We start from the raw sequence: 23257 nt of genomic DNA, 5'->3' as shown, positions 1-23257 counted from the left end.
CAGAGTGTTTGTGGCGCCAGATTCCAGCATGTGTCATCTCTTCTGTCTCTCCTTTCTGAATTCCAAATTAGATTTGCCATTGGCTTGCTATGGGGCTTTCTTTTGCACTAACGTTTGTCTGTATTAATACAGAATGATGCCACATCATTACTTTTTATTTCCTCTTTTATTTTTGAGAGTAAATATCCTTTATTTCCTTATAGTCATACACTCATTTCTGGTTTTATCCTTGTACATCTTTTGTATTCCTTTTCCAGTAATCACCCAGTAATCCCAACTATAATGGGATTTAGGAACCTCCTGTTTGGTTAGCAGGTTGCTGATTTACACTGGTGTTCTTTTTAAAGCAGCTATTAAACTATTTAAAGTCTAATAAACAGGTCAATAACTGTTTAAAATATGCAGATAGAAATTTAACGCACATACATTAATAACTACTCCGACATGGTTGGCAGAACTAATTGGTCCCAACTTGTCCATCGTACATCTTTATTCCTTTATTAACTTCACTCTACTGTCCTTGTTCATTGTGTTAAATATACGGGTTTATCTCCAGACTGTAGTGAGGCTTTGCGCTGACTTTAAACAGAATTCTGTATGATCAGTTAAAGCATCGAAAGGTGAAGTTTCTTTCTTTATTTGTGTTTTTAACCTGTGCAAAATAATATTTTCTAAAATATGGAACTGGCTTGCCCACAGAAGGCAAAGAGTGGTTGTAGACGGGTCATATTCTGCATGGGGGTTGGTCACCAGCAGTGTGCCTCAGGAATCTGTTCTGGGACCCCTACTCTTCGTGATTTTTATAAATGACCTGGATGAGGAAGAGGGGGGATGAGTTAGTAAATTTGCTGATGACACAAAGGTTGGTGGTGTTGTGGATAGTGTGGAGGGCTGTCAGAGGTTACAGTGGGACATTGATAGGATGCAAAACTGGGCTGAGAAGTGTTAGATGGAGTTCAACCCAGATAAGTGTGAGGTGGTTCCTTTTGGTAGGTCAAATATGATGGCGGAATATAGTATTAATGGTAAGACTCTTAGCAGTGTGGAAGATAAGAGGGATCTTGGGGTCCGAGTCCATAGGACACTCAAAGCTGCTGCGCAGGTTGACTCTGTGGTTAAGAAGGCATACGGTGCATTGACCTTCATCAATTGTGGGATTGAGTTTAGGAGCCGAGAGGTAATGTTGCAGCTATATGGGACCCTGGTCAGACCCCATTTGGAGTACTGTGGTCAGTTCTGGTCGCCTCACTATTGGAAGGATGTGGAAACTATAGAAATGGCGCAAAGGAGATTTACAAGGATGTTTGGATTGGGGAGCATGCCTTATGAGAATAGGTTGAGTGAACTTGGAGTGACAGAGGATGAGAGGTGACCTGATAGAGGTGTATAAGTTGATGGGAAGCATTGATCGTGTGGATAGTCAGAGGCTTTTTTCCCAGGGCTGAAATGGCTAGCACGAGAGGGCACAGTTTTAAGGTGCTTGGAAGTAGATACAGAAGAGATGTAACGGGTAAGTTTTTTACGCAGAGAGTGGTGAGTGCGTGGAATGGGCTGCCGGCGACGGTGGTGGAGGCGGATACGATAGGGTCTTTTAAGAGACTCCTGGACAGGTACATGGAGCTCAGAAAAATAGAGGGCTATGGGTAACCCTAGGTAATTTCTAAGGTAAGGCCGTGTTCAGCACAGCTTTGTGGGCCGAAGAGCCTGTATCGTGCTGTAGGTGTTCTATGTTTCTAAAAAAATATAACCATTCTGGGTTGGACAGTCTCCTGCCCAGTACCCTTGTCCTACTCACCCACAACAAGGAGTAAAAAAAATGTAAATGATTTCAACAATGTCGTCCACATGATCAGTCATCCATGGCTACCTTCAACATTCACTCTGGAGCAACCAGCAGTAAATTGTGGCTACAATGTCTACCACCTGCATACACACCTCAACAAATCCAACAGCGCAAGAAAAAAGGGATAAGAGCAGCAGACTTAGGTCCCACAGCAGCAGGTTCAGGAACACGTATTGCCCATACAGCCATTAGGCTCCTGAACCACCATGAATAACTCCTCTCACCTCAGCTCTGAACTGATTCCATAACCTATTTGTTAACCTAAGTTAACAAATTTCACGTTACATGCCAGTGATAATGAACCTGATTCTGATTCTGAACTCACTTTTAAGGACTCTACAACTCATGTTCTCAGTGTTATTTATTTATTTGTTGTTTTTTTTTCAACTTGCACAGCTTGTCCTCTTTTGCACACTGGTTGTTTGTCAGTCTTTTCATTGACTCTGTTGTATTTTTTTGTTCTACTATGAGTGCCTTGAGATAGTATATGGTGATATATATGTAGTTTTATAATAAATTTACTTTTAACTTTGAACTTTGATATGCCTGGGCACAAGAGTATGGTTCTCCATCAAGTCCCACACTGTCCTGATTGCAGAATACATTGCTGTTGCTCTACTAACGCTGGGTCTGAATCCTGTGTGTATTTTTGGCCCCTGTTTGTGATGAGAGATGTACTCACATGGGAGGCAGTGCGGAGAAGGTTCCTTAGCCTGATTCTCAGGATGAAAATGTTGATGTATAAGAGAGGTGAAATAGACAGTGCATGTATTCCTAAGAACAGAAGAAATTGGACCAGAAGTAGGCCCTCTGGCCTATCAGGCCTGCTTCATGATATAGTAAGATCATAACTGATTGGCCATGAACTCAGCTCCACCTACCTGCCTTTTGCCCATAACTCTTAATTTCCCAGTAATGCAAAAATCTATCTAACTGTGCCTTAGATATATCTTATGAGGTTGCCTCTACTGTTTTCTTGGGCAGAGAAATCCACAGATTCTCTGGTCTCTGGGAAGAACAGTTTCTCCTCATCTCTGTCCTAAACCTATTCCCCTGAATCTTGTGGCTGTTCCTCCTAGTTCTAGTCTCACTTACAGATCAAGAATCAAGGACCAAGAACCAGCTTTATTCCCATGTATGTTTATGTGTGTGAGGAATTTGCTGTGATGTGTTGGTCAGGGCGCAACATGCAACAGAAAAGCAACTTTCAACAATATTAAGAATAAAGAATTTTATAAAATATGTAGCCCCCCACCCCCCACCCCTGGCTACCCTCAGGGTCGCTGGGCTCGCTGTCGTCTAGGGAAACAGCCTCGGCCCCAGCAAACTGGGTAATTAGTTTGTGTGGATGCTGTGTGATGTACCCCACCCCGCCCAAATAACAGACAATACACCAAATACGATTAAATGATTTACAGTTTATAGATATTACTGGAACTATATAATTAAGAGAGAATAAAATATAAAAGGAAAATAAAAGGCGCCACACTTATCAAAGTTCAATCTCTTCGTGCACAAAACCCGTTGGAGCTCAAGGACCTTCTTCTTCACCCTGCGACCCCCTCGGATCACCTCGATCGGCCACCTGGGACAAGCAACGGTGGTCGACCAGACGCTCCACACGAGTCCGTCTCCGTCTCCTCGCCGAACGCCCTCCTCGGGGTCCGACCCCTTTAGCGGACATCACAGCACCTTGTCCATCCTCTGTCTCGCTCTCCCGTCTTCTGCCCCAAAACCCCGCGCATACAGTATCTTCAAATACACCAAAACCATAACAACTATCCCAATTGGTTAATAGCACTCTCTTATCATACTCTAAAGACAAACAAGCTGCTAGCACAAACTTCCTCAGCATTTAACACAACAAAGCCGCATTCCCCAGATTAACATAACAAAGACGCTATTTTAATTAGCCTCCGCAGTAATATAAAAGTCGAAACCCCCTTACAAATATAACATAGTGGTTAAAGTATGAATGTGGAATAAAATATGCATAAATACATGAATAGCATGAATTTACAATGTAAACAGTATTATGAAAATGGTTTAAAGCAGGGGTTCCCAAACTTTTTTTATGCCATGGACTCTTACCATTAACTTCGGGGTGTGTGGACCCCAGACTGGGAACCCCTGGTTCAAAGTATTTACATTGACAGGGATAATAGATAGAAGGGAGTAGAATGATTGATCGGATTACCTACCTGGGGAAGAGTAGAAACAACCTCTCTGCCTTCAGCTTTCATAATGTTATATGCTTTGATAATACGTTTTGATGATCTTTGATAATAAATATATAAATTATATATGATTTTATAATATACATCAATTATACTATATTCAGTATATTTAAACAGTATGATTTGTTTACTGTTATATGAAACGTATAAAGAAGATCACTGAAGAGTATACCGTTCCACCTTCCCTTTGGTGAGAATGTAACATGAAAGGTAATGAGGGAAATTGACAGAGTGGATGCCGAGAGGATGTTTCCCTCATGAAGGTGTCTTTTAAAAATTGGGGCGAGGAGTTAAGATGGAGATGAGGAGGAACGTCTCCTCCAACAGCATTCTGACGCTTCAGATTTTTTACCCAGAGCGCTGTGAGAACACAGCTGGTGTATATGTTCAAGGCAGTGACTGCTAAAAATTTCAACTAAGTGAGCGAAGAGAGTGGTACAAGGGTGGGAGAGTGGTGTTGAGACCAAGGTTCAATCAGCCATGATGTTACTGAGGCAGAGCAGGCTCAAAGTGGACAATCAGCTTGCTCCTTCACCTGTTTCTTATGTTACAGGTCAGTATGAACTAGTTGGGCCGAAGGGCCTGTTTTCACGCTGTATGACTCTTACCTCCTGACCCACAGGTGCACCACGGTTTATTAAGGAAGTGGAGGCACGGTAGCATGGTGTTTAGCACAGGCAATCCAATTCCAGCTGCTGTCTGTAAGGTCTCCCCCTGACTGTGTGGGGTTCCTCCAGGTGCTCCAGTTTCCACCCATATTCCAAAGGTCTGTGATAAGGGTTAGTGATTTGAGGCCATACAATAACGGTGCCAGAAGTGTGGTGAGACTTGTCCCCAGCACAATTCTTAGACCGTGGTGGTTGTTGACATAGAAATGACATATTTCACAGTATGTTTCAATGTTTCGGTGTATATATTCAAAGCTCAAAGTACATTTATTATCAAAGTATGTATATTGTATACAACCTTGAGATATATCTCCAGTGGTCCCCAACCAGCGGGCCGCAAAGCATGTGCTACCAGGCTGCGAGGAAACGATATGAAACGATATGAGTCAGCTGCACCTTTACTCATTCCCTGTCACACCCACTGTTGAACTTGAACACACGCGAGGTCATCAGTTGGTCATTAACCTACAACTACTCAATGAGTAAAAAACAGACGTCGCTTGAGAGTTTCTTTGGAAGAGGTGGTAGGGGACATAAAAGGCCTAACAATAATGATAACGCAGAGACAGCTGAGGCCGAGACTGCAAAAAAAAAGAAAGCTTCCTTCAGCAGAAAATACCACGAGGCATACATAAAATATGGCTTTATTGCGACTGGGGACTCGCACGCTCCAAGCCCCCTGTGTGTGATATGTGGAGACAAGCTGTCTAATGAGGCAATGAAGCTCTCAAAGCTGCTTCGGAACCTTGAGTCCCAGCACCCTGCACTTAAAGACAAACCCGTTGAGTTTTTTGAGCGGAAAAAACGTGAGCAAGCGGGACAGAAGCAAATGCTGAGAGCCACCACCTCCACAAATGCTGCTGCTCTGAGAGCGTCGTACTTAGTGGCCAGCCGTATTGCTAAGGCTAAGAAGCCTTTCACTGTTGGTGAAGAATTGATTCTGCCTGTGGCCAAGGACATGTGCCGTGAACTGTTGGGAGAAGCTGCAGCTAACAAAATGGCATGGGTTTCTCTTTCAGCTACCACAGTTTCAAGGAGAATCGATGACATAGCGGAGGTCATCAAAGCACAGCTGTTGGAACGGCTTAACGAGTAACCATGGTATGCTATCCAGGTTGACGAGTCTACCGATGTCAACAACAAGGCAATACTGCTGGTTTATGTGCGATATATATTTCAAGACGACGTGCACGAGGATATGTTGTGTGCACTGCCGCTGCCAGCTAACACAACTGGGGCAGAACTATTCAAGTCTTTGAATGACTACATGTCAGGCAAACTGGCCTGGTCATTCTGTGTTGCAATATGCACAGACGGGGCTGCAGGTATGACTGGACAGCTGTCTGGTTTCACTACCCGAGTCAAAGAGGTTGCTCCTGAATGCCAGTCTACACACTGTGTCATACACAGGGAAATGCTAGCTAGCCAAGAAATGTCACCTGATCTTTAACAGCTTATTGAGTGACGTTGTTGAAGTTATCAATCGCATCAAAGCAAAACCCCTTAACTCACGTCTGTTTGAGCAGCTTTGTGAGGAAATGCTTTGAGAGCACAAACGCCTTCTCTTACACACTGAAGTCAGGTGGCTATCAAGGGGGAGAGCCCTGGCCAGGGTTTTTGAGTTAAGAGAGCAGCTACAGAGATTTCTTTCAGGAAAAAAGTCACAACTGGCAGCACACTTAAAACTCGCTTATCTGTGTGACATCTTCAACCTGCTCAATGAACTCAATTTGTCACTTCAGGGGAGAATGACAACTATCTTCAATTTGGCAGATAAAATGTCTGCTTTCAAAGCCAAACTGGAACTGTGGGGACGGCGAGTTGACAGGGGCATATTTGACATGTTCCCAACATTAGCTGGGAATTTGGGAGAGACTGAGGTTGCACCGTCCTTCTCACAGCTGGTGCGCGATCACCTATCTTCACTGTCGTCAGAATTCGAGCGTTACTTCCCAACTGCAAATGACCCAAGACGTGCAAAGGAATGGGTCCGTCACCCATTTGTGAATGCCCGGTGAATCATCCACTTCCATCTTGAACATGACTTGACCTCGCTCTGATTCCAACTCACACCCACACGCTTCATCCCTCGAGCCAGCCTCGCCTTTGCTCGCCTCTTCTTTATTTGTGGTGACCATTTTCCAGAATTTTCCACAGAAAAAGTGTTATTCATAAAGTATTTATTTGAATTTCTTGCTTTATGAACTGCCAGTAAGCTGTTACCCATCTTCAGTAGTGCTCTCTTAAACCTGTCAACCTCCACTTTCGATATACCCAAAGACTTGGCTTCCACAGCAGTCTGTGGCAATGAATTCCACACACTCACCATCCTCTGGCGAAAGAAATTCCTCCTCATCTCTGCAAAAAGGGATGTTCTTCTATTCTGAGGTTGTGCCCTCTGGTCCTAGATGCTGTGGCAATGAATTCCACAGATTCACCACCTTCTGGATTCAGAAGTTCCTCCTTATCTCTGTTCTAAAGAGACACCCGTCTATTACGAGGCTGTGCCCTCTGGACCTAGATTCCCCAACTATAAAACAGCTGAGTTGTGTTCTATACTTTTGCTTGTTTTTATTTTCCTGCTCAAACCACCGGCTCCCATCATCATTTTCTTGCACATAAATACATTAAGACCAATTGGCTGAAGTAATTTATTTCAAAAGAACTGGATCACAATCACAGAGATAAAAATGCACTTTTACAAACTTGCATGCAGGGAGCCAGTCTGTTATTGATAATATCTTCCCTGATAAGGAAAGCAAGATTTATTAATAAGCTGCTGTGTAAACCTATTGATTTGTGGCCAAGAAGCTGGAGAATTGTAGTTGATTCATTCAATGAATAAGATTGAATCTGCATATCAATAACAGGAAGGCGTATGAAACAAGCAGACGTAAATCATAAGCAGGGACTGAATATTTCAACTGGCATACATTCTAAAAATGATAGGGTTCTATTTGGCAACAGTATTTTTCAACCAGCTAAGTAGAATCGGAATCAGAATCGTTTAATATCACTGGTATATGTCACAAAATCAATTGTGTTTGCGGCAGCCATACAGCACAATACGTAATAATATTAAAAAAAAACGAATTAGACTAAATGTATGTGTGTGTGTATATATGCTGTATATATAATAGTTAAATTAAATATGTAGTGTAAAAATAGAAAGGAAAATAAAAAAATAGTGAAATAGTGTTCATGGGTTCAGTGTCCATTTGGAAATCTAATGGCAGAGGGGAAGAAACTGTTCCTGAATCCTTGAGAGTGTGCCTTCAGGCTCCTGTAGCTCCTTCCTGGTAGTCACAATAAGAACAAGAACAAGAATCAGAATAAGAAGTGCCACATTGGAGATTTACTTTTCGAAGTAGGCAAAGTGTAAGCACACCCAGTGTGGTAGCATACAAAAGTATGGGCACCCTTGGTCAAAATTTCTGTTACTGTGAATAGTTAAGTGAGTAGAAGATGAACTGATCTCCAAAAGTCATAAAGTTAAAGATGAAACATTCTTTTCAACACTTTAAGAAAGATTAGTGTATTATTTTTGTTTTGTACAATTTTAGAGTGGGGAGAAAAAGGAAAGAAGCACTATGCAAAAGTTTGGGCACCCCAAGAGATTTGATCTCTCAGATAACTTTTACCAAGGTCTCAGACCTTAATTAGCTTGTTAGGGCTATGGCTTGTTCATAATCATCATTAGAAAAGGCCAGGCGATGCAAATTTCAAAGCTTTATAAATATCCTGACTCCTCAAACCTTGTCCCAACAGTCAGCAGCCATGGGCTCCTCTAAGCAGCTGCCTAGCCCTCTGAAAATTAAAATAAATGATGCCCACAAAGCAAGAGAAGGCTGTAAGAAGATAGCAAAGCGTTTTCAGGTAGCCATTTCCTCAGTTCGTAATGTAATTAAGAAATGGCAGTTAACAGGAACGGTGGAGGTCAAGTTGAGGTCTGGAAGACCAAGAAAACTTTCCGAGACAACTGCTCGTAGGATTGCTAGAAAGGCAAATCAAAACCCCTATCTGATTGCAGAAGACCTTCAGAAAGATTTAGCAGACTCTGGAGAGGTGCTGCATTGTTCTACTGTGCAGCAACACCTGCACAAATATGATCTTCATGGAAGAGTCATCAGAAGAAAACCTTTCCTGCGTCCTCACCGCAAAATTCAAGATCAGAAGTTTGCAAAGGCACATCGAAACAAGCCTGATACATTTTGGAAACAAGTCCTGTGGACTGATGAAGTTAAAACAGAACTTTTTGGCCACAATGAGCAAAGGTATGTTTGGGGAAAAAAGGTGCAGAATTTCATGAAAAGAACACCTCTCCAACTATTAAGCACGGGAGTGGATCGATCATGCTTCAGGCTTGTGTTTCAGCCAGTGGCACGGGGAACATTTCACTGGTAAAGGGAAGAATGAATTAAATTAAATACCGGCAAATTCTGGAAGCAAACATCACACCGTCTGTAAAAAAGCTGAAGATGAAAAGAGGATGGCTTCTACAACAGGATAATGAACCTAAACACACCTCAAAATCCACAATGGACTACCTCAAGAGGCGCAAGCTGAAGGTTTTGCCATGGCCCTCACAGTCCCCTGACCTAAACATCATCAAAAATCTGTGGATAGACCTCAAAAGAGCAGTGCATGCAAGATGGCCCAAGAATCTCACAGAACTGGAAGCCTTTTACAAGGAAGAATGGGCGAAAATCCCCCAAACAAGAATTGAAAGACTCTTAGCTGGCTACAGAAAGCGTTTACAAGCTGTGATACTTGCCAAAGGGAGTGTTACTAAGTACTGACCATGCAGGGTGCCCAAACTTTTGCTTCGGGCCCTTTTCCTTTTTTGTTATTTTGAAACTGTAAAAGATGGAAATAAAAAAGTAATCTTGCTTAAAATATTAAAGAAATATGTCATCTTTAACGTTATGCCCTTTGGAAATCAGGTCATCTTTTACTCGCTTAGCTATTCACAGTAACAGAAGTTTTGATCAGGGGTGCCCAAACTTTTGCATACCACTGTACCAATAATCCTGCACTCTTGCGATTTTGGTGGTGTTCGGTGAGAATTTGGGTTACATTGATTGTTTTTCGTTACGTCACACACTTCTTTTTTCACTTTTTATGTATCATGTTAAGCATCCGTACGATAACTTCGCCAGTGAAGCCGATGAGTTTAACGGTGGGGGGAGCAGAATTCCGGTGAGCTTAGTGGAGAGGGGGAAACAGAACCATAATAGAAAGAATCATTGCTCTGAGGATCTTGGGACTGGATAATTGGCCATCTTCCTTTTGTGAGTCACAACTCTCTAAGAATTGGAGTGATTTTCCATTGATGGCCACTGACTTCAGGTTTTCCATACTCCACACTCAATCAAATACTGCTGTGTTGTCAATGGCATTCACGTTTGCCTTACCACTGGAAATCAGCTCCTTAGAAATGTGGCAATATATAACTGGTGGTAATACTCTAGGGGTTGGTATGAACTAGATCCCATTGCAACTTGTGCCAATTAACTAAAAGTTTCTTTCTTCTTTTTTATCCACCTTACTTGTTGACCCTTTTCCTTCTGTTCTCAGGTCCAGGAGTTCCAAGAGTCACTGTTCACAGCACGAGGGATAGACATGGTAAGCAGTCTCTTTTCACTTTGAGCAGAAGGTATTCCTTTGACATATATTCTCAAACTGCAGACTGTGTATCTTCTAGGCATTAATCGGTAGTCACACCTTCCTTGCTAACACATCACCTACCCTAACCTCAATGCTCCTTTCTATTCACACACTTAAGTGTCTCATCCTAGGAATCATTCTAATATGTGTCATCAGTCTGTGCAAATGTGTGACAAGCTGTGGCCAAACCAGTGTTACATGAAAATCCATCCTGACTTCCTCGTTCCTATTCTGTATTCTTCTACCTGTCACACATTGGGCTTTGAGTTCCGCCGGTGTCTGAAAGGAGTTTGTACGTTCTCCCCAGGACTGCATGGGTTTCCTCCGGGTGCTCTGGTTTCCTCCCACATTCCAAAGACGTCCGGGTTAGAGTTAACAAGTCGTTGGACTCTTTTCATTATTTTCTCAGCCTGCCCTGTGACTTTGAAGAAACTAGGCACATAATTTCAAGGTTTCATATTTAGATTGTACCCACTCCTCCTTTATAATCCCTCTTATCACTCCTATTGTCGGAATTTAAAAAAAAAAATATCTTGAGATATCACACGGAGTAGGCCCTTCTGGCCCTTCAAGACATGCTGCCCAGCAACCCCCGATTTAACCCTAGCCTAATCAAGGGACAATTTACAATGACCAATTAACCTATCAGACTGTTCACCTTTGGACTGTGAGAGGAAGCAGGAGAATCTGGAGAAAACCCATGTGGTCACGTGGAGAATGTACAAACCCCTTACAGACAGCAACGGGAATTGAGCCCGGGTCGCTGGTACTATAAAACGCTGTGCTACTGTTTGTGAAGTGGAGCACCTCATGATTACTGTGCATTATATCTCATCTGCCAATTCCACCATCCCCTTGATGTTTGTATCTGCCTTCCTCAAAGTTCACAAGGCATCCAGGTTCTGTGTAGGCTGCAGATCTCGAAGTTGCACCCTGTGCACTCAGTCCAAGTCATAGTAAGGAAAGTGGTACTCAGAACTAATGAAGAGACCTCAACCCAGGAAGTTTCTCTCTACCTTGATGCTTCCTGTTCTGCTGAGTGTTCAATAGGGTATTTTTAAGAGACTCGTGGATAGGTATGTGGAGCTTAGAATAATAGAGGGCCATGGGTAACCTGAGGTAATTTCTAAAGTAAGTACATGTTCGGCTCAGCATTGTGGGCCCATGGGCCTGTATTGTACCGTAGGTTTTCTATTTTTCTACGTTTCTTAATTCCATTAAGGAATTATAAGAAAGCAATGTGTGTCCTTCAAGAACTACACCACCAACATTTGTTAAAGTGATTTTGACCTGTATTACTAATGATTGCTCCCACTCAAAGTTGTTGTCAAAACTAAAAATATTTACACTGGACTAATAATCCAGACCATACAGTTTCAAACTGAGCATGCAGGGTTTCAGAATTAAACACAAATTGGAAAATAGGGAATTAAAATTTGCTGTTACAAAAAGAAGACATAGCAGGCAACTGCAGGAAACATAAAGTTGTGGTGGTAGGGGATTTTAATTTTCCATACATTGATTGGGACTCCCATACTGTTAGGGGTCTAGATGGTTTAGAGTTTGTAAAATGTGTTCAGGAAAGTTTTCTAAATCAATATATAGAGGGACCAACTAGAGGGGATGCAATATTGGATCTCCTGTTGGGTAACGAATTAGGGCAAGTGACAGAAGTCTGTGTAGGGGAGCACTTTGGTTCCAGTGATCATAACACCATTAGTTTCAATTTGATCATGGACAAGGATAGATCTGGTCCTAGGGTTGAGGTTCTGAACTGGAAGAAGGCCAAATTTGAAGAAATGAGAAAGGATCTAAAAAGCGTGGATTGGGACAGGTTGTTCTCTGGCAAAGATGTGATTGGTAGGTGGGAAGCCTTCAAAGGGGAAATTTTGAGAGTGCAGAGTTTGTATGTTCCTGTCAGGATTAAAGGCAAATTGAATAGGAATAAGGAACCTTGGTTCTCAAGGGATATTGCAACTCTGATAAAGAAGAAGAGGGAGTTGTATGAAATGTATAGGAAACAGGGAGTAATTCAGGTGCTTGAGGAGTATAAGAAGTGCAAGAAAATACTTAAGAAAGAAATCAGGAGGGCTAAAAGAAGACATGAGGTTGCCTTGGCAGTCAAAGTGAAGGATAATCCAAAGAGCTTTTACAAATATATTAAGAGCAAAAGGATTGTAAGGGATAAAATTGGTCCTCTTGAAGATCAGAGCGGTCGGCTTTGTGCGGAACGAAAGGAAATGGGGGAGATCTTAAATAGGTGTTTTGCGTCTGTATTTACTAAGGAAGCTGGCATGAAATCTATGGAATTGAGGGAATCGTAGTGAGACCATGGAAACTGTACAGATTGAAAAGGAGGAGGTGCTTGCTGTCTTGAGGAAAATTAAAGTGGATAAATCCCCGGGACCTGACAGAGTGTTCCCTCGGACCTTGAAGGAGACTAGTGTTGAAATTGCCGGGGCCCTGGCAGAAATATTTAAAATGTCGCTGTCTACGGGTGAAGTGCCAGAGGATTGGAGAGTGGCTCATGTTGTTCCGTTGTTTAAAAAAGGATCGAAAAGTAATCCGGGAAATTATAGGCCGGTGAGTTTCACGTCAGTAGTAGGTAAGTTATTGGAGGGAGTACTAAGAGACAGAATCTACAAGCATTTGGATAGACAGGGGCTTATTAGGGAGAGTCAACATGGCTTTGTGCGTGGTAGGTCACGTTTGACCAATCTGTTGGAGTTTTTCGAGGAGGTTACCAGGAAAGTGGATGAAGGGAAGGCAGTGGATATTGTCTACATGGACTTCAGTAAGGCCTTTGACAAGGTCCCGCATGGGAGGTTAGTTAGGAAAATTCAGTCGCTAGGTATACATGGAGAGGTGGTAAATTGGATTAGACATTGGTCGATGGAAGAAGCCAGAGAGTGGTGGTAGAGGATTGCTTCTCTGAGTGGAGGCCTGTGACTAGTGGTGTGCCACAGGGATCAGTGCTAGGTCCATTGTTATTTGTCATCTATATCAATGATCTGGATGATAATGTGGTAAATTGGATCAGCAAGTTTGCTGATGATACAAAGATTGGAGGTGTAGTAGACAGTGAGGAAGGTTTTCAGAGCCTGCAGAGGGACTTGGACCAGCTGGAAAAATGGGCTGAAAAATGGCAGATGGATTTTAATACAGACAAGTGTGAGGTATTGCACGTTGGAAGGACAAACCAAGGTAGAACATACAGGGTTAATGGTAAGACACTGAGGAGTGCAGTAGAACAGAGGGATCTGGGAATACAGATACAAAATTCCCTAAAAGTGGCGTCACAGGTAGATAGGGTCATAAAGAGAGCTTTTGGTACATTGGCCTTTATTAATCAAAGTATTGAGTATAAGAGCTGGAATGTTATGACGAGGTTGTATAAGGCATTGGTGAGGCCGAATCTGTAGTATTGTGTTCAGTTTTGGTCACCAAATTACAGGAAGGATATAAATAAGGTTGAAAGAGTGCAGAGAAGGTTTACAAGGATGTTGCCGGGACTTGAGAAACTCAGTTACAGAGAAAGGTTGAATAGGTTAGGGCTTTATTCCCCGGAGCATAGAAGAATGAGGGGAGATTTGATAGAGGTATATAAAATTATGATGGGTATAGATAGAGTGAATGCAAGCAGGCTTTTTCCACTGAGGCAAGGGGAGAAAAAAACCAGAGGACATGGGTTAAGGGTGAGGGGGGGAAAGTTTAAAGGGAACATTAGGGAGGGGCTTCTTCACACAGAGAGTGGTGGGAGTGTGGAATGAGCTGCCAGACGAGGTGGTAAATGCGGGTTCTTTTTTAACATTTAAGAATAAATTGGACTGATACATGGATGGGAGGTGTATGGGTGCTTGAATGAGCAGGACAAAGAGTGATATAGAATTAATTCACATATGTGGGAATAGAACCAGGGTGCAGACAACCAGGATAGTCATCATAGATGTGCAGGACCAAAATACCTATTCTTATGTCGTACTCCTCAATAATTCTGCTATTCTTAAAACCCAACCGTCCTTCCTTAATCTGGTCTATCTGTTGCTCCATTTCCCTTCTTAAATGGCCTATCAAACCAGGATCAGAAAAGAAGACCACCTATCTGTTCCAGGGAATATATATACAACCTTTGTATCCATGTCAGGAAAAAAGTTTGTAAAATGCTTACTGTTGTACTGAAGTCATTCAGTAGCACTCTTATGTTAGAGCTGTGCCATTAGCTAGGGTTATCTTTATTTAAACTCTTAATTGTACTCACACCTTCCATATAATATGCACCGGCAATACAGGAGATGATCCGTCTTGTAGCATCCCTTTGTTCTCTGATTCCCAGGTCCCGGTATTTTCCGAGTGAATGTCAGTCATGGATTTTTCAGCAGTCCTTATATTCTTGTGCTGTTCAAAGTTTGGTAAGGGCTAGGATTCCAAGAATCACCTCCCTCTTGTGTCCCTCTGTTCTCTTCCCATGAGAGATGATACCAAGTATCTAAAGAAGCTTTTTACTGCCCATTTTTACTTTCTACAAAGGTTACTCTCACTTTCTTTCCATATCAATTTCTTGGATCTCCTTTACTTGAATTCTGAAATGTTTACAATCATTGGTCACTTTTGTAAAGGTCTTTTCCTTTGATGTAATGCTATCTTTAACGTCACTTGAAAGCCACACTGGATTACTTTTTCTATTGTTTTTTTATGTCTTGAAAGATATTTGTTTTCTTCACGTGTTAGCTATTCCTCATTTCTGAGCATACATCTTTAATGTAGTTTCTCATCTACCTTAGCAAACTCATTTCTCCCGGCTTCATATTTTGATTTGTTTGCAAATAAAACACTGGATCGAGATTGAAATAATCAATTTTCAATGCCTATAAAATTATTATGATCACTCTTCCATGAAGACCCCGTAGGCAGATTACGAATGAATCCTTTCAGATTACATACTGTTAGATCCAAAGTTTCCTGTTGTCTGGTTAGATCACCAGTACAATGACCTTGAAACTATAATGCATACACTAAAGGAATTCATTTTCCAAATTATTAATATTAATTTGATTTCTCAAATCTAATTATAGATTAAAAATCCCCATAATTATTGTATTTTATATTATTGCATGTGACTCTTTTTCCCTGTATTACACCCTACCTTACACTACCATATATATTATAAACAACCCCCATCAACATTTTCTGTCCCTTGCCATTGCTTAGCTTCACAAAAACTGAATTCTGTTTCCTCATTTTCTAAGCCCAGATTTAAGTCCACCTTTACACCATCCTTTACTGTCAGACTAACCCTTTTCCATTTTGCCTATCTTTTCAAGAAGTTCAGTATCCCAAAATGTTTTGTCCTCAACCCAAGGTTACTTTCCGTACTGGATATAAGATCAATCCCATTTATTTCTATTTGCGCTGTTAATTTATTTACCTTGTTGCAAATACAGCAGCGCACACATTTGTCAAATTGCTATTATTCTCTTCTTTGACTCTAAGTGGGTGCTAATAAACTTATAGAGTATGCCCATGAAACACACAAAAAGTGCTGGTGGAACGCAGCAGGCCAGGCAGCATCAAAAGGAAGAAGCACAGTTGACATTCTGGGCCGAGACCCTTTGTCAGGACTTCATCAAGAGTATACCCATATTCAGCAAGAGCTTAGATAAAAGTGACTAAGTATATTTTGGTAGGAAGAATGGAAAGGTCACATAACTTAGAATGTGTATGTCTAGTTGGGGTTGGAAAACAGGCCTTTAGGCCCACTATGTCCATGCGGAACTTGTCGCATGTAAAATCTAATCCCATTTGTCTGCGTTAGCACTGTTATCTTGCTATGCCTTGCCTATTTAAGTATACGTATGTTGTTGAACTATCTCTCAAACATAGTTGAACCTGATTCCTCATCCTCCTCTGGCAGCACACTCCAGGCATAGCCACTCTTTGTGTAAAGTGTACCTCTCTAGAAGAGACGAAAGAGATTCTGCAGTTGCTAGAAATCTCGAGCAACACACAAAATGCTGGAGGTACTCAGCAGGCAAGATAACATCTATAGAGGGAAACAAACAAAGTTTCAAACTGAGACCCTTCATCAAGACTGGAAAGGAAAGGGGCTCCTGACTTCAGAGTCCTGATGAAGGGTCTCGATCAAAATATCGACTGTATATTTCCCTCCATCGATGCTGACTGACGCTGCTGTATTTGCAACAAGGTAAATGACCTTCAGCATTTTCTGTATGTTTATCATCATCATTATGTGCCATGTCATATGACATGGGCAATTATAATCTTTGACCATGATTGTTCTTGGTAAATTTTTCTACAGAAGTGGTTTGCCATTGCTTTCTTCTGGACAGTGTCTTTACAGCCATTATTAACACTCTTCAGAGATTGTCTGCCTGGAGTCAGTGGTCAGGTAACCAGGACTTGTGATATGCACCAGCTGCTCATACGGCCATCCACCACCTGCACCCATGGCTTCACGTGATCCTGATCAAGAGGGGTGGGAGCTAAGCAGGTGCTGCACATTGCAGACTAGCGTTGGGAAGGAGCATTGTACATTTCCTTTGGTAGAGTTGTGTCTCCATCCCACCACTCGTGTGTGTTACCCCTCTATAAAACTCCTAACCCTTGACTTAAACCTATGCCTGCTTGATTAAGATACCACCAACAAGGGAGAAGTGAAAGTGCCAGGAAGAAGCCTACACAGTCACATTGAAACCAGTCAGACTCCACCCAGACAGGATGTCAGGAGCGAACCCTGGTGCTGTGAAGCAGCAGTTCTACAGTATGTTCTACAGAATGGCCAGGACTGGAGAAGTGTACATACTCCTGAAATTGGTGGGGTTCGGGAAAATTACAAAGGGAGCTGAGAAAGAGATGGAATTTGAAACAAACGTGAATGTTATAATCAGATTGGTGTTGATTCAGGTGTCAGAGAAAGCAAGCATGGCGCGTTGAAAGTTCAAAGTAAATTTATTATCAAAATGCATATATGTCACTATATGTCACAACCCTGAGATTCATTTTCTTGTGGGCATACTCAATAAATCAATATAATAACAGCCATAATAGAATCAATAAAAGACCACAGCAACTTGGATGTTCAATCAGTGCAAAAGAGAGCAGACTGTGAAAATACAAAAAGAAAGAAATAATGATAATTAAGCAATAAATTTTAAGAACATGAGACGAAGAGTCCTTGAGTAAGAGTTCATTGGTTGTATGATTATTTAAACGATGGGGCATCTAATATTGAGTGAAGTTATCCTCTTTGGTTCAAGACCCTGATGGTTGAGGGGTAATAACTGTTTCTGAACTTGCTGGTGTGAGTCCTGAGGCTCCTTTACCTTCTTTCTGATGGCAGCAGCAAGAAGCATGAGCAAGACATTGGATAGTCAACAGTTTAAAGTGCATTTAATAAGGGAATGTTACCAGAACCACATTGGAGCAGTCAAGTCTAATGATAATAACAGCATGCTTGAGGTTTAGGCAGCAGGGTTATATCATCAGAGGCTCCAACTGCACCTAACGACCATAATAGCAACTGGACGTATTGGTAAATTAAATTGATTTATTATTGTCACATAATTCTGAGGTACCGTGAAAAATGTTGTTATACGTGCCATCTATACAAATGATTTCATCACTTTAGTGCAGTGAGGTAGTACAAAGACAGTGAGGTGTTGAGGCCCTCCACTGGTCAGTGTTGGCCATGGATATTGTGTGTCCCAGCTGTTTGCGTGATATACAAGCCAGACAGTACGAGATGGAGAGCAAGGTGTTGCCCATGTAGCAGGCTGCCCCTCTCCACACAGCTGATAAATACAGAGACCGATACAGTTTGACGTCTGCAGTGTTGCAGGAGTTGCCAGTCAGCGCGGAACTCATTATAGGACTGCCTTAAGGACTCTCGCTCTGATTTTTCCTTAGGGTTCACTACCGAAGCCTTCCCCATGAGTAGGTATAACCGCAAGGCAGCGGAGGTTTGTGGTTTTGTGATCAGAGTTTCAGATGAATAACAGTATGCAGAATTAAGTTTTACAGTTACAGGGAAAGTGCAGTAGAAAATACAGTATACAGACAATACAGTGTACAGAAAATACGGTGTAAGGTCATAATGAGATAACCTGCAAGATCAAGAGTCCTATCTTATCATACTAGGAGGCCATTCAATAGTCTTATAATAATGAGATAAAAGCTGTCCTTGAGTATGGTGGTATGTGGTTTCGGGCTTTTGTATCTTCAGCCTGGTAGGAACGGGGAGTAGAGAGAATATTTGGGGTGAGAGAGATCTTTGATTATGCTGGCTGCTTTACCGAGTTAGCAGAGTATGAAGGGGAGGCCGGTTTCTGAGATGTGCTGAGCTGTGTCCACAACTCTCTGCAGTTTCTCATGGTCCTTAACCTCTTCTTTCTTTTTTACCCCTTTAGAATATTTTGTGCTGGAGAAAAATGAGAAGGTCTACAATGCTACTGAGAGCAAACAAATGCCCAAGATAGAGTTCACAGAAGTTCAGATAAAGGACTACAGTAAGTATCTGCTCTTTCAGGTCGTGGACATAAAAGAAACATGTCTGAGCACTGATGCAATACCGGCCTGGAGTTATATCATTTGAAAGGTTCTCATGGAACTTTATTTGCTCACATTCCTCCTAGCCCTAAGACATGCCATGATCCAATAAAACATCAATATAGTCTAACGACTCCATAATTTAGTTTGTTATCAGTCAAGTTCACTCAGACATTATGATTTTGTCAACTTTATTCAATTTGTGGAAAGTTGCCAGTGGGAGCATTAATAATTCAGCTCTGTCTTGGCTATTTAATACTGCATGTTAAGTTAACCATGGTGCTTTCTGTTTAGTTATTTATCTTGTGCAGCCAGAAACTTTACAAATGCACTTAGTGGCCACTTTATTACATACACCTGCTCGTGAATGCGAATATCTAATCAGCCAATCATGTGACAGTAACTCGATGCATAAAAGCATGCAGACGCTGTCAAGAGGTTCAGTAGTTGGTCAGATCAGACATCTGAATGGGGGAGAAATGTGATCTAAGTGACTTTGACTGTTGAATGATTGTCGGTATCACAGAAGCATAGAAACATGGAAAACCTACAGCACAATACAGGCCCTTCAGCCCACAATGCTGTGCTGAACATGTACTTACTTTAGAAATTACCTAGGGTTACCCATAGCCCTCTATTTTTCTAAGCTCCGTGTACCAGGTGGGGTGGTCTGAGTATCTCTAAAACTGCTGATCTCTTAGGATTTTCACACACAACAGTCCCTAGAGTTTACAGAGAATGATGTTTAAAAAAAAGCCATCCAGTGAGCAGCAGTTCTGTGGGCAAAAATGCCTTGTTAATTAGCAAGATCAGAGGAGAATGGCCAGACTGGTTCAAGCTGGCAGGAATCCTGCGAACAGCTATGTGCTACAACAGTGCTGTTGTAGCAACTCTGAATGCACAATATGTTGAACCTTGAAGTGGATGGGTTACGGCAGCAGAAGACCGTGAACATACATTATAGTTCACGAACATACATGAGTGTATTCTACTTCTGAGAATCTCGCTGGCAATTTGATATTGCTTTGCACTCCTGCAGCCTTGGGCTTTATCTATCTGTTTATTTGCCACAGACCAGATCAATTCTTTGTGGTGCTCTCCATTAATATTTGAGCTCTGCTGCAATGTTAATATCCCAGTGCTGCAGTACATTTATATACTCAGGAGTACTAATCACAGCCTCATTGTCCTGAAGGAATGGAGGGGAACGAACTCAGGAAATGGGTCAACAAAATTGTTAGTGCTGTACTTACTATGAGAAACTCGAAAGGCTGGGTTTGTTTTCAGTGGAGTGAGGAGGCTGGGAGAGCCAACATCAAGGTCAGGTTTATTCTAAGTACTAGTACACGTATGCACAGGTGCAATGAAAAAATTACCTGAGGCAACATCACAGCATTCACAAGAAACCATAAATTAAAAATAACTTTTACGAGAAAGTACAAATTAGAAGAAAAAGCACAGAGTTCATTTTCATGCAAAGTGATCATAGTGTTGCTAAACTGTAGGTTGTGCTGGTTGGCTCAAGAACGGAATGTTTGAAGGGAAGTAGCTGTTCTTGAACCTGGTGGTGTGGGACTTCAGGCTTCTGTGGCCCCTGCCCAATGGTAGGCAAAGATGACACGGCCCATATGGTGGTGATCTTTGATGAAAGATGTTGGCTGCTTGAGACAGCACCATCTGTAGGTCCTACCACTGGTGAGGAGGAATGGGTCCGTTTTTATAGCTGAGCCCACTGCTCTCTGCAGCTTCTTGCAGTCCTCACATTCAAATTACCACAGCAGACCACGATACAAGTTAGGTCGCTTTCTACACTATACCTGTCGACGTTTGTTAAATATTCAGTGACAAGCTGGACCTCCTTAACCTTCTGAGAAAGTAGTTTATGAGAGGCATAGACAGTATAGATGGTAGGATTTTTTTCCCAAAAAGAGCGATATCAAAAACTAAGATTCATAGATTTAGGATAAAGGATTGAAAAGGATCTGAGGAAAACTCTTCCAGCCAGGGGATGGTTAGAATTTGGAGCATGCTGCCAGAGTGGGTGATGGGAGGCAGGTACTCTCACAGCAAGTGTCTAGATGAGAGCTAGAATTGCAAAAACATAAAAAGGTTAGGAACAACATGCTGGTAAATGGATTAGTGTCAGAGGGTAACAGGTACAGTGAACCAATGGGCCTTGTTTCAATGCTGTGCTATTCTACAGATAATTCTAATATTAAACTCTGTAAGGCAGTGCAAGAGTAACGTGAGAGATGATGAGGTATGTGTGGAATACTTGTTGTTTTACTTTGGTCATGAAGTGTCCAAATGTCTTCACCACTTGGGTTTTCCTTATATAAAATTTTGTTCTGTTGAAGATAATTGAATGTGATCGAGCCAATTACTTTACTATGATTATGTGACGTAACTGGAAGCGTGGAAGAAGATAGACTGAGCAGCCTTGGCCTTTTTTAAACCATAAGACATAGGAACAACATTATGCCATTCGACCCATCGAGTCTTCTCCACTATTCAATCATGGCTAATTTGTTATCACTCTCAACCCTATTCTCCTGCCTTCTCCTGTAATCCTTGATGACCTTATCAATTAAGAACCTATGAAATTCCATGTTAAATATACTGAATGAATTGGCTCCCATAGCCATCTGTGGCAATGAATTGCAGAGATTTACCTCCCTCTGGTTAAAAGAATTCCTCCTCATCTCTGTCCCAACCGAACATCCTTCTATTCTGAGGCTATGCCTGCTGGTTCTAGTCTTCCCCACTGCAGAGAACATCCTCTTCCTGCCCACTCTATCTGGACCGTCAATAGGTTTCAGTGAGATTCCCCCCCCCGGTTTTCCAAACTACAGCGAGTACAGGACCAGAGCTCCTCATAGGCTTTATTTCATCCATGAGATGGTGTCCAAACATTTCAACAGCCTTATATTTATACAGTATTCTTAACGTTGCGAGCCTAGCCACATAAGGAGATAGGGGGACAATTGTTGAAAAGCCTTTCACAGAGCATCTTAAAGCAGGAAAGAGGAGTAGAGAAATGGGAAAATTTAGTTTTGGAGTTCCAGAGCTTGTGGCTTTGGCAGGTGGGGCCACACCCGCCAGGGGCGGAAAGACTAAGTTCTGAGATGGGAATATTATCAGAATTGGAGGAGCAGTGTAAAATGGTAGATTGCTGAGCTGGAGGGTATGGTGAGTGTAGCCTGGTTTACCTCAGATCTGGTGCGAGTGACTGGAAGGGACAAGACCACAGACAGGTGTATGGGCCACGACAAAAGGGCTAGCAGCTCATACTGAAACAAGCACAAGGCTAACATACAATTAACATTGTGAGTCACTTCTTGACACAGGATAAACAACGTGTAGAGATCTGAGGTTCGGGTGGACTAGTGGTGATAAATATCCCACAGTCCTCTCAGTAGAAACTGGGTGTTCTAATATTCATTGCCTGCAGGAGTGCATAGCAATAATAAGAATGTGTGATTGTATGTTGATGTACCAAATGCCCTTCTTTCTCTATGCTTATTGGTGTGATTGGGCTTGACCAGCAGTGCAAAATAGATCAGAGTGAATCAAGGGCCAGTTTTATAGTTTCACATTAAATTCTTCTTTCTACTCAAGTCATTGGTTGATCAAAGTGTTAAATTTGTTAACTATTTTTCTTTCTAACCTGTTTCACACAAATATCTAAGTTACATTCCAGCGTGCCTTGAGACCATAAAACATAGGAGCAGAATTAGACTAATGAGCCCATCGAGTCTGCTCTGCCACTCGGTCATGTCTGACTCATTTGCCCTCCCAACCTCATTCTCCCTGTAATCTTTGCCACCCTTACTAATCAAGGACCTATCAACTTCTGCTTTAAATATATCCGCGTTCCCCTGATCATATTAAGCAATTCTGAATAGCTTCTTGCCACAGGTACCTGACTTTTATCAGACACTAAATTTTTCCCTTCACAGTTTATAACAGATCTCCACTCCGCAATTTCCTTGCCTCTACAGTTGCATATAATGCTTATCATTTGTTCCGGTTTCAATCATTTCTCTGAACTTCACTTCTCTCTCCACCAACCGCTTTCTCGTCAGCTTCCTTGTACTACACTCCCAAACTGTGGAACTCAATACCTAAACCTATAAAGGATACTGACTCAGTTGACATTTGTAAACTCCAGCACAAAGCCCATTTATTTAAACTTGCTTTCAACTAACATCTTTTTGCCTTTGTTTTCATGTTTATTTTTATTTTCATGTTTGCACTTTGTTCCATTGTAAAGCATTTGA

General features: G+C 41.8%; 1 protein-coding gene across 1 annotated transcript in view; it reads left to right on the top strand.

The window, feature by feature from the left end:
* dpp6a (dipeptidyl-peptidase 6a) overlaps positions 1-23257 on the top strand; it is a 515918-nt gene that overhangs the window by 438157 nt on the left and 54504 nt on the right. The window contains exons 17-18 of the mRNA XM_072254436.1: positions 10326-10373; positions 18839-18937. Of these exons, the coding sequence (XP_072110537.1) occupies positions 10326-10373; positions 18839-18937 (147 nt within the window). The remainder of the gene's footprint in view (positions 1-10325; positions 10374-18838; positions 18938-23257) is intronic.

This window comes from Mobula birostris, chromosome 3 (assembly GCF_030028105.1).
Source record: "Mobula birostris isolate sMobBir1 chromosome 3, sMobBir1.hap1, whole genome shotgun sequence".
In the NCBI taxonomy this organism is placed as follows: Eukaryota; Metazoa; Chordata; class Chondrichthyes; order Myliobatiformes; family Myliobatidae; genus Mobula; species Mobula birostris.
The sequence above is the reverse complement of the archived record's forward strand: the minus strand, read 5'-3'. Positions and strand labels throughout refer to the sequence as shown.